This window comes from Pyxicephalus adspersus, chromosome 4 (genome assembly GCF_032062135.1).
Source record: "Pyxicephalus adspersus chromosome 4, UCB_Pads_2.0, whole genome shotgun sequence".
Taxonomy (NCBI): Eukaryota; Metazoa; Chordata; class Amphibia; order Anura; family Pyxicephalidae; genus Pyxicephalus; species Pyxicephalus adspersus.
The window spans coordinates 36,094,152-36,107,227 of NC_092861.1; the positions used below are offsets into that span (position 1 = coordinate 36,094,152).

At 36.8% G+C, this 13,076-nt stretch overlaps 1 protein-coding gene across 1 annotated transcript; it reads right to left on the reverse strand.

Moving 5' to 3' along the window:
- Positions 1–434: 434 nt before the first annotated feature.
- PXYLP1 (2-phosphoxylose phosphatase 1) lies at positions 435–11,370 on the reverse strand. Its single transcript, XM_072407873.1, has 6 exons — positions 11,290–11,370; positions 9,848–9,904; positions 7,275–7,445; positions 5,738–5,864; positions 4,927–5,066; positions 435–3,884 (listed from the first exon to the last, which is right to left on the reverse strand). Exons 1-6 carry the CDS (start codon positions 11,312–11,314, stop codon positions 2,953–2,955), a joined length of 1,452 nt encoding a protein of 483 aa, XP_072263974.1. The 5' UTR covers positions 11,315–11,370; the 3' UTR covers positions 435–2,952.
- Between the last annotated feature and the right edge of the window lie 1,706 nt (positions 11,371–13,076).

The window sequence follows — 13,076 nt, forward strand, 5'->3', positions numbered from 1 at the left end:
AAAGTCACACATGCAACGCTGCACAGTTTGCATGGGGAAAGAATTAGATTCCAAAGGGTCAGAGAAGCTTTGAAAGTGATAGCAGCCTTTAAGCAGCCCAGCTGTTTGGAGTTGTTTCCTAGTGGGACAGCCCCATATATCTATAATAAAGGGGGACATAGGGAGGTGGTGCAGAATTTTGAACTTGTTGCATATTGATTATACAGGTTACCCAAACCATTACAGAACCCTGGCAAAATTGTAAAATGTTAAGCAACTTCGCTGCACCAATGCAACAAAACACTAAAAAATTAATGTATAACCGAATTACAGTCACAAACATAATTATATCTGAAAAAATCAACAAAGTCTACAAAGAGACACCATTCCTACCATAAAGTATAAAGATAGACATTTCTGCTGTTTAGGTGGAATTGGACCTTTGAGGAGCACAGTTATTTTTTTTTAAACCAGAAAAAAGTGGAGGGCCACTTGCATCCTAGAAGCTGCATGTGGGCGTATTTGGAACTTTCAGCATAGCAATGATCTAAAATATAAGGTGAAGTCAACCCTTCGTTAACTAAAGTGGGAAAAAATGAAAGCCATCACAATTTCTTAACCTCAACATCACTGAGCCTCTTTGGAGATCTCAAATATGCAGCTCATGCAAGACAATCAAGAAGCTAGAGGCTTTTTGTCGAAAAGAATGGCCTTAATTGTTTAATTTTAATCACATAAAAAACTGATGTGTTTGGCAAAACACATTTGCCTAAAAAACAGTCCACATGTTACAAATTCTGCCAAGGGGTGTAAACGTCCAAACACAACTCATTTATCCGCATGTTGAATTAGAAGGTTTGATAAAATATGCACATGACAAAACACAGGAATGAAAACCCTAAAAAAAGAAAGGCTAAAAACAACTAAAATAGCAAAAAGAGTACCCAAAGTCTTATTCAAGCAATAACCAGATTACATTTGTCTACATAACTTACTGCACAACAAATATGAAAAAAAAGGCAAATTATGCATTTAAGGCACAAAAATGTGGCAGCCAAATAAAGCAAATAAAGCTACATTAAAACAAAAGAGACTTCACACTTAAGGCAAAAAATGAATTCAAAAATATGTCACAGCATTGCTAGCAAAACTTCCAACGTGTAGACTTTTAGATCATTCTCAAGCAGTCTAAATATTTTAAAAACTAAGAGGCCATTACACCAAAAACAAATCCAAAAAAAAACAAAAAAGACCAATGCATGGGTTTTAGGAGTGCACAGTAGATCTAAGTTACCTACTGTCCCTTATGTTTCATTGCGAGTACAAAAGCATGATCTCCACAGGGACCTCATCTGTCCAACCACCTTCCCTGGTCTCTGTGTAGCATCCATGTCTCTGCTTCATTATCTATAGTGTAGAATGTATAGGACAGGAAGCATGGTGGGTAAGGACACTATAATAAATGGCTGGGAGATCCTAGGAACTCGTACAGTGATAACATCAAATCACCAAAAGGATATCAAAAGTCTAAAGGGTAACCTTTCTGCAGCAAATACAGTTACTAGAGATGAAATATTCATTTTGGGGTGGTGACCATTAGCAGGAAATGTCTATTTGTATAAATCTAGCATTAGAATGTGAACTCCTTTTTTCCCCAAAGAAAAACATGCTCTAGACATAATAATAGCCAACACATGAACATTTCAACATGCTCACTCTCTCAGTTCATTCCTATTTGTTGGAATGTTTTTCTTGAAGTTCAATTTCTTTTGATTTGGTACGATAAATGACAAAATTAATTTTGAATTACATCACGCGGTATGACACAGGATGCCAATGGGAGTTTCTCAGACACTATCAGAAAGAAACATTGGTGTTTTAGTTATTCTTAAAGATTCACTGTACGTTATGCTAACACCCATTTAACAGTTCTGTCTTTAATAAAATGTTTAACGTGTTTTATATACAGTTAGTACAAGTCCCTGTCTTTATATTAGTTTTCTGTAATTGTCAGCTGATCTTTCTTTGTACACTTAGTATAGGCAGGAGGTAAAATCAGTTAAATTATTTAACTGGCTCTCAAATGTGTAAAAAGTGTACAAATCTTAAAAGGGGATTAACAATTAAAAATTGTGGCTGCTAAAAAATTCTGGCAAATGCATTTGGTAGATTTAGCAGTTTGGTTGAAGTTCAGCTTGACTTCTTTAATATTAATAGTGGGTTTTTGGGCTGCTGTTTATTAAGTCTATTCTGTTCAACCATGTTTGGGTGAAAAGTGATCTGGAACAGTTTATTTAACTAATTAGAAGTTGCGAAGATGCTCTGCAGACTGAGAGGGGCTGTTCTTCCTCACCTCTAAATGATGAGGATCTTATCAGTTTTCACTGTCCATGTACAGGGGAGTTCTCACAGGAAATACCAGAAAGACATTTTAAACATAATCCTTTTTAGGTACAAGGTCTGCTTTAACAAACGTAGCATGAGCCTTGTATAACATTATAGACGTGGTTCAACTGACTAATTACCATCCTAGTGTATGCAGCTAGTTTTTTGCACATTTATTCTGCTTTGTATCTAGGAAACGCCACTGAATAAACAATACATTTATAAAACACTGAACACAATGTAGGCACAAATGTGCTTAATACATTCATTCTCTAAAATGATCTTGTATAATACTACATTGCAGTTCTTATACCTCAACATTAAACCAACGTCTTGGGCCTATTTCAGGCTGATGTTGTTTCATTAATTACTTAAGTGACACTGTGTTTGTGTAAAGGAAAGAAACTGCATGGCAGTTGAATTGGTCATTTGGCAGCTCCTTTGCACTTCAAGCTGTCAACATAAACCTGTATAACACAGTGCAGTAACACAAAATTAACATTTACAGGTCATGTTATTAAAGCATGAAGGATGTTTCCTGTACAGGGCTCATTGATGTAAATCTAATTTCTTGCTGTTAATTCTGGCCTAAAACAGCCTTTGATGGCAAGCATCATAGTAACTAGTGCTGTTAAGAGCTGAAAACATTTCTTTTTTCACAAAGTTGACAAAGTTCCCAAGAGGACACAATGGTTTATTTAGGCGTCTGTCATGTGTCCTGCACAATGAGGTTTGATATGTGACATCCTCGCCATTATACAGAATCCTGACAAAGTGTTCTTTTGCTTTCTCCATGTTCTGCCACAACTCAAAGACCAAGCGAGCTGCAAATCGAGGGAATCTGGCTTCTGTGAGCCCTATGGCACTGAGAATTGGGGAAAGAGTCACATCATGGGCAGAGTATAGGGCAAACACTTCATCCCTTTTCCCTTCAGCTATGCGCTGCATTCGGTTTACAGTCTGGTTTAGGAGAGGGTGGGTAGCTAGTAGTGAATACTTATAATAAAGCTGCTTTTCATGTCTCTCCTTTTCATCATCTATTTGATGAGACTTAATGACCTTAAAGTGCTCAATATCAATGCAACCATTTTTGGTGCAGGGGAAACTTACATTGTGACAGAAATGGCATAGTAATGAGTCAATGGGGTTTGAGGCCCTTAACTGGCGCGTGGGAACCCCAACCACCTTAGCCATATTAATGTAAGTTTTCTCCAGCTGGCTGTTCTTTACTCTATAGCTGTACTGGCGGCGCTGCTCTTCCTCTAGATAGTGGTTCCTCATAGGGCAGTCACAGTGACCGGAGCAGAAGATACTGCTCCACTGGTGTTTAATGTTTATCTTTTTCCAGTCAAAGCCAGGCAAAAGGCTGTAGAGCAAGGCAAGCCCACTTTGAAGTGTCCGGCTCTTTCCAGTGGATTCGAGATAAAGGTGCTTCATGGTCCAGTCATTAGGTAGCAGCTTGTGCCTCTTCAAGTAGTTCTCTTTAAGAATCTGTCCATTCTGGAGATGCTGAACAACACCTGCATCATACACACACAAGTTAGACATTTCTAATGGAATAGGAGGGGACAGAACACGTGCAGTAAAATGTGGTGCCATGTCTGCTTATTCTGTAGCCCACTGTAGCCCTTTTACTTTGCATTGGCCTTAGCAGTTAGTGTAGCTAGGTTTAGGATGACCACCCGGCAGCCAGCAATGGCACATTTCTTTGGAAGACAATTTGAAGCATGTGTAATACAGAGTTTGATTTGTAAAATATGGAGCAGTATTAACCTAAATTTATTGCTGCTTTTTTCTTTGTAACTGTAGCATGCAGTGCTCTGGGGGCCTTATCTGCGTACTTTTCTCTACAGAAGCACATCTCAAAGTTCTGTGATTTGTGCAGCACTTTAAAGCAAGACTCAGATGTGGTGGGTCACATATAACTACACCTACTACTTAGTTGTAAAAATCATTGCCTATAGGTAAATGTTCTTACTGTTGCTTTGTTTTGCCTCTGTTCCGTCACTGGTTTGACCCTTTGTTGTTGCTTTTCTACAATACCTCACTCAAGTGTCTTTTTGTATTATCAAGCTTTATAACCCTGCTTTTATTGGCTCTTTTATCGTGATGGTGTTGTGCAAAACATTATGCCCTAACTGTACAAGTACTTGCAATTCAAATCCACTCCTCCCTCCTCTCCTAACATCTCCACCTTTCCCTTGCCGTACACCATGTCCAAATCTAAACCCATGCACTGCTATGCGGTTTTGCTTTTTGATAATGGCTTGCAAAGCACAATCTCTTGTACCTTAAAAAGTGGTACAGGCAAAAGGGGATGTAGCAAGAAACTCTCCACTTATGTTTTCCACTGACAATTACAAATACGTCATTTAGAAGAGTGTGAGAATATGGAAAGGGACCACCAGATCCATGCCTGTTGACTACCAGTGGTCCACAGCCAAAAGACACTGCTGTATTAAAGTCAATAGTAATTCTTGTGGCTATTACAGGATCAATAGTAATATCTTTTTTTATGACTTATTAACAATTTCCTATATGGATCAAGAAAAACAGAAGTACCTGTCTGCGTTAGCTCTCCCATTTCACAAACAGAATGGCTGGGAAATCGAGGCAGGCTGGTCAAAACTCCATCCATTTGAGCTTCTGAACCTTTTCTCATGTGATTGACAAAATCTGCCAAGTTGGGATGAGATGGACTTCTGCATAAAAAAATGATCAATTAATTATAAATAAATGTTTCTAATGAGGTACGGTTACCCACTCAACTAATATTTCAGTTTTGGAGGGGGTCTGAATCACCAGAAGACCTAATTTTTCAGGGATGGGATCTGATCAAAGGAATTTCCAGCTTTGTTCTCCAGACCAACAAATGCCAACTTGTTGATGTGTGTCAAGTATACTAAACTAAGACTTCAAACTTCATACTGCCGAATATATGGAAAACTAATGGGGTCATAGGTAAACTATTGCAAGAACCTAAGCTATAAGCATCTTGCCAGTTTTTTGGGTCATAGGCGTAGAAGACCATCACCTGATTGTTGTCTACCTCACACACTGCTATTGTCTACCTCACACTAAAAAAAATGTTGGATTAAACCAAATCAAGAAGAGATAATAATATGCAATCCATTGAGCATGCATTCCCTTATCATTAAATGCAAAATAAGGAGTGAAGAGCACAGTAGTTTCTGAGTCCTTTGTGCTGAACTGTCAGGATGGTACAAATGATAATACAATTTATTTCATACATATCACATCATAATAGAAAGATAAGGTCTTATTTCAAAGATACATTACATTTCATAAAATAAAGCAAAGACAAAACACAACTACACAAGAACATAGGAGTACTTAAGAATGTGGACTGTACCTGTCTGTCTCCAGCAAACAGTCAATATCAGGTCTCTTGGTTCTGGGAATGGCATACAATGGATACCTGTCTCCATGACGGATTATCACTTGGACGGAAACCAGTTTCAAGTTGTGTGGTGCATGACCTGAACACAGGAAAGAACATAGGAATGTGGCTACATATTGTACAGGTGATTAAAAAAATTGCTTACATTTGGACAAATGTATAAAGAAACAGAAGGGTCCCCACCTACCATTGTTTCCTCAAAAAACAACCATTACCAAAGCATAGAAGCTACTACAGAAAGCTACATGCAGTTATTACTTTGTGGTGAAAATTTACTGTGAATCTTTGCCACTAGTCAAAGTTGGTCTTATATTGAAGTTTATCTGAAAAAGGGACAGTTTGCATTGCCCCCACAGGAAATGGGTTGAAATTCCATAATTTTCTACAGCAGATATAAAATTGGTTTGCAGGACAACAAAGATTTATGTAAATACTTTTTACTTAAATATTTTTTAGGCTTAGGCAAGCACACAAAGTAGTAACCCACAACAACCAATCCAAAATATTTTTTTTCATTATAGTAAACTAAAAGCTGGTGCTGGTAGCTGGGAGTTACCCCACTCTGCAATTTAACTTTTCTCCATTTATTTAATAGGCACAGATTATAAAGTATTAGACAAGTTATGATAGTTACAATAGAGTTCAGTCACAGAACAGAAATACCATTTGTTACAAACACTGATAAGCTGATAATAAGTAGAAGAAGAGGCCCTAGGCTGTTACATTTTTGTCACTTTTTGACACTTTTGGTAAAGGAGGAAGTTGTGTAGTCTGTAGGTCATGATCCACACAGAAAAAATAGCTTAAGAATAGTATAGCCCTACAGCTATGAATAAATGCTTATTTGGCATTTTTAAACCAGTTTTCCATTTAGATTTTCATTACAGTAAATAAAATAAAGCTGACACTGAATGTCAATTGAGGTAAAGAAGAAAGAGAAATACTAGGCTGATTTATTAAACAATGCATGAAAATTTCAAATAGAGCAGAACTCCACAAAATCTGCTTTACTACAACTATATTGAAATTAAATTAAAGTCCAATCTCAGGTCAGTTTAAGTGACACCGATGATCTATCTGTAAGGGTGACATTCTTGCTACTGATTACCAAACTAATGTACTGTGAGCTATGGTTATAGAAATTATAGAAGGGGTTCCCTGAAGACCTGAAATATATTTCAAGGGCTTCCCCCTATGTTAAAAAGGTAGAGAAACACTGATCTAAGGTAATATTCAGACCTGTATTAGGAACAGTGATTCCTGTACCGCTCCTGGCAGCTAGCAGTTTGCCAGCTATTTAGCAACCCACAATAATGTGCTGGTTTTTAAAGAAAGAAAGAAATAGGGCGTGCAAAAAGGTGAGATGCTCCCCAACTCTACTGTATTTAGAGAGAGAGACACAGAAACATTTGTAACAAGTATTCCGTATTCAGAAATACCATTCCCTTCTTCCCTTCTTTTTTAAGGTTTATTCTAATTGATACTGTACCTTCCATACTCCTCTCCGTTATTCCAGGAGTGTTACAGTACATGTTGGCTTCATACAGTGGATCAGGTGCTGAAGGCTCGGTCAGAGGGTCAGGCATAATCCTTTTCCTGTTCTTAGCACTCAGACCATCACCTCTGATCGGACCGATTGGTATCAATTGTACAGGCAATCCTAATGAAAAAAAAAAACAATGTTATAGATCACTAAATTTCCAAATCGGTTCAAAGTTTTAATCATTAAAAAGCGCACAGTTTTTATCTTTAAAAGCACACAGGCCATGAATTGGTTTCTTGGCCAATCCAACTCAGATTTTTTGCACACATTAGTACAAATGTTTTGCTCATTAAAGCAGAAAAATATCCCAGGCAATCTGAAAGGTGTGTGTGGTAACACTGTAATGGACATGGTTAAAACAAACAGCTATTACAGAAAAAAAAAAGAAAGAAATCTGCAAAATTTGTGAAAACCTTCCAAATAACATAGATTACCAAAAAAGTAATTGATTTTGTTCTTAACCAGATTAAAGTTACTTTTTAAAGATTGTTTTTTTTCTTTTGAAGAAGAGACACACTGGGCCTGAAGCTCTCCAAGGCTGGAGAGGATACACTTTCATCAGTGAAGTTGGATGATCCATCATGTATGCAAGATATTCCATCAAAGTCCAGACAATCAAGATGGCAAAAGACGACTGGGAGAAGATCTTGGTGCTATTGAGAAAGTTTTAGGGCCCCACATTACTGGAAGGGTGCTTGTATCTGCCTCTAATACCCTGTTTACACAGCAGAATGTTGGGCTGTTCCAGTTAGCTTGATCCACCCCCCCCAACTTTCCTGCTTGTTGCACATAACGGCTAGTAAGGCAGTCCATAGTAATAATGGGCCAATATAAATCTGTGAGGGAAAACAGTTGGTGGTGGCACACCTAAAAAATATACTTTTAAAACAGCCCAAAATTTGGCCATAAAAGGAGAACTGTGGATAAAATATTTTTTTTAAGACAGTATCTCTTTAAATATTGAACCCGAAATTAAAGTTTTCTGCCAATTTAACAGACTTGAAAAAAACAGTTCATAGGAGGACATCTTTTTTGTTTCCTTTAATGTTCAGGCTACAAATATCTGCAGCATTAAACAATGTTCACTTGAAAATGGAAACCAGAACATCTAATTAGGTAAAAACGCTTTGTCTCCCTTATTGTGAAATGTAAAAGGTTTGAGTGGCTCAGAACAGAATATATTTGTTTCCGTATACTGTATAGGACTATTTTATATACCACTCCACGTTTCTTCTACAGTGAAGTGCTTTTAACCAAAACATTTCATATGTCTGCACATTAAATGTTAGGGTGCGGAAGGTATGAAATTATACATCTGTTCTATTCAGCACAACAATTTCTCTGCCCTTAAAGAATAAGCTTTGGTCCACTCAGTGCTGAATAAGGCAGTGCTATGGAGTAGCTTAAAACCAAAATATACCTAATTACTATCATTACATGATGCTCAGCATGCACTTTTTTGACACCGCTATGGGGACTGGTTGCGTTTCTTGGTATAAAAAACCAAAGCTGAAAATTTAAAGAAACACTTCAGTCAAAACTGAAAAAAGCTAAGGCTTAACATATACAGGGAGCATTGTGCTTTAGTTTTTTTGTAAAGTTTTGGAGCACCAGCTCACCCCCATTTCCCTTTTATCACTGATTTGGTGATATGAAAACCAATGCCTTTCTTCCAGCTTTTTATTCCAGCTTCCAATATTACCAGATTTAAGTCTTAGTGAGCTGCATTAGGGTTGGTTGCATGAGACTTAGGAGAACTTAGTAAAAGTTTTTATTTAACAAAAAGGGTCTTACAATTTACCTTTTATAGTATTTTGAGTAATGTGGCTTAACCTTCTATTTTGGCCCAGAGCAGTTACATAGCTTTTTTTTTCTTTTTTGTTTGCCCAAATATAAACTTTAGAGATGGGTTAGGAATAGGTGAAAAAATGAAAGAAGTAGGGAGGGTGTTGAATGTATCCAATTAATTAACTGGTAAGCTTATAGCAGACCTTTCACTAGGAGATTATGTAAACTGCAATTTCTGGCCTTGTTAAAAAAAAAGACAGCTTGACTAGTTGGTGTTCTGATCCTCTGTCTTTAATACCTTCTGAAGTCTATCTGCATGCTTGTTTCAGGTGTGACTGAAAGTACTGACCCCTAAAGTTCATCTTTACATCCAGGCCACTCTAATCCACATTAGAATTCTTTACAAGGAGTTCGGCAATAAAAGAATACATGATCTCTCAGTGGAGGGTCTGCTTTAAGAATTTACAGACAGGAGTGAGTACAGAGATATAGTAAATGCATTGGTAAAGGTAATTTAGGAGTGAATAATACTGTTTTTAGAGACCCAGTTATTGCCTGAGGGCAGAGTTTTTTTTATTATGCTTGTTGCATCAGGCATGCAGATATACAGATGCTAAATTAATTTTTTTTCTAAGGTAGTGATCCCAATTATTCAGGCCCCGAGTTAAAAAGTAATATTCTAACACAGCATTTGTTTATATCCATAATACATTATATCCATGTTACATTACCTGGGAGCATTTGTGATTGAGACTTAAGCTGCATACTGACAGGCAACCATCTGGTAACTGCACAGAAAAACACAAACAAGAATCAAGCTTACACTATAATTATTAAAACAGTGAAAGCTAAATAAGTGTATGGAATGTAAAAGATCAGCACTGGTAAGCAATTCTTCAAATTACTGTAAACAAGAACGTGTTCTAATTTGTTTACTTTGTGCTTGTTCTCACTAGTCCGTTGCAATAATGCATATGTTTACATGCACAGACAGTTACAGTAACATGAGCCAATGCACATCACAAGCATGGCAGCCCAAATGCACCATCTCAGAACAATACATGGCAACCCACTACCAAGCTTTGTTATGTGCTGAGCCTTCAAAAGCACAGCATGCATAATTTTCTTAGGGTAACAATGCTGCTCCTCCATAGATACTTGTCATCCTAGGCAAAAAAATGTGTTAGGATCACCAGGTACAAATAAAGAAAAAGTTTACATTTCTTAGTGGTAGGTCTGCTTTAGTAATTTACAGACATGTGCAATGCTTCGTAATATGTTGGCGCTAAATAAACACCGTTTTTTAATATAATTATTATTATTATTAAGTCAGTACAGAAATATTGTGCTGCATCAGCAAACGAGAAAGATTCTGCCAATTCCAGTGGCCAGGAGCAAACAGAAGTTCTAACATTCTTCTTCTTCCAACACTGGCTGCAGAGCTTTTTCTGATCAAGTATAAAAATAAAGACAGGCAGCTGGGAGATTTTATTTTATTACAGGTCTCCTTTTTGGAAAATGTTTAACTAAAACATTCACAGGGTATATGACAACACTAGGACTAAGCTCTGTAACAATGGTTATGGATACAATGTTTAAAAAAAATATTACGTTTTATCCTTCCTGCTAGTGGATTCCTCATAGGATCATATGGCCAATATTCTCCTGGGGCTCTGTTTATAATACAGGGAATTGGACATTCCCAAGTCCAAGTCTAGTGTTTCAAAGACTGACATTCCCTGGTTGGAATCAATTACTGATTCCCTGATTAATAAAAAGAATTCAAGGTAAAGAACCAAGAACTACAGCACAGAGAGATGCCCTTGCTGTTGCGGGAGATCCATGGGGTAGAAAATTTGTATCTACTCAATGTGACAGAATTAGGACCTAAAAAGTGTGACATTAACATTCCACCACCCAAAAATGAAAATACTAATACTTGAAATACTAATTATATCTGCTTGGATGCTGTGAGCTTAAACAGATATGCCCCATAGCCCTACAATATTAAATATTTGCCTATACAGTATTTGCAAACAGACTAAAGGACAGAAACATTTTCCTCCTGTACTATAAATAAGGACACACTCTTAACCTTAAAGCATAAGGTTGGCTAAAAAATTATTAAAATGACCAAAAAAACTGTACAGAAAATATAGAATGAAGAATATACCTAGTAGAAGAAGAAAAAAATGCATTCTGTCGCTGTGCTGTAGCCGTCCAGATGCTGTCTAGTATGGAAATGGTAATGGTTTGCTTAAACACAGTGTATATTTTTATTCTTTGGCAGAGCACCTCCTAAAGACGGACAGGACTGCCTTTCACAGCGCTGCATACCTAACGGCTGATTCAGTTCTATGTGCAAGGAAACAGCTCCGGACCACTGGAAGAATGGCTGCCTTGTTCTTCCCAGGGCTAACATTAACTTACATGTTTTAAAATGTTTTTAGTGGTTTCCATGCAGAGACTCAGGGAAACATGGCCAACCCTTTTTTACTGCTTGTGCACAAGGCAGTCATTTCTTGCATACACACACAATATAAAGTGGGATAAAAATTTAAAAGTATTCCTTACATGAACCAGCAATGCACATTTTAAAATTACCAAATCACACTATTTGAAAAAAAAAAGTGACCTCTGATTGCTAGGAATTAAAAGCAAAGACTTTCCTGCCTAGACAATCTAGATTACATGGTCAATGCCTACTAATCATTAAGGAATCTCATTTAAAATAATAGATAAGATAGACCTAAACTGTTTAATGTGACGTTAGATAAGTGGGTCACATTACTTTTCACATTATTTAGGCCTTATTAATCAAGATAAGATCCAAAGCCTGATTGCCTAGCAGAACCAAATTATTACTTTCATTTTTCAACTGATGTACTTCAATTTAAATTAGAATGCAGTTTGTTGTTTTGGTCAACAATTTACTTCCCAACGTACTTTAGACAGAACAGCTGTTATCACTGTTATTTAGCACCACAGAGATTTTCTTGCCAGTATGGTTTGGCAAGCAGGAATATCATAAGCTATGTAAAGTTTAGGAGACTGTAAACTTGGTGCTTTTCAGTTGCCTTGCTGAGGTCTGTCCGTGTTGCTGTAAAGTGTGTGGTGCTGAATACTGACAACATCAGTTGTAGGTATAGGTCATAGGTCGAAAATGCATTCTTTGTGTGGTAAGCATTCAGAATTGCATTAACCTGTACAGATTATATGTTCAATAATAAAATAAATAGGTGGGGCAAATTTCAAATGACAGGATATAATAAAACACATGTTGTATGCAGAAAATCATAAATATAGCAACAGGATACCAACTGAACCTCAAAGTATGATAGATACATACCCTGCATACGGAGAAGCAGTTTCATTTACACCTTGCTCATAAATGACAGACTTCATACAGCAAGTATAGGATTATTCTGGCAAAAGATGCAGTAGAGACTTGTATCGTGTCAGACACTGATTAACGCAGAAAGTTCATAGTTCAAGCAATACCCTTTATTGGATAACTAAAGTTATTAAAATTTGCAAGCTTTTGGGATTTGTAAAGACCCCTTTTTTAGCCGTAGCATTGTTTATATATTTAAAGATAACTATGTGAAGCCTGCAGAAGGGATCTTACCAATTGACAAAACATTTATTAAAGTTGAACAGAACAATATAAAGACCAATTATTGCAGCACTGTAATCATTAACACATTGTTTTATTTATATTTTTTTTAGATGCAAGGAGTATTAGTACAGAATTTGATCTGAATCTGGCAGTCCCTGTACAACAGAGCTGAAGTTTGATAAAAAAAAAAAAAGGAGTATTAAGAATCAATCAGTTAATGAGTTAGTAGGAAGAGGAAACTGTGACATGAGCTTGCTACTGTGTCAATTCTCCTTTATTGTCAAGTAACAAGCTTTGGAAAGTCCAGAAAGAAATTAGTTTAATGATACTGGGTATTAGAC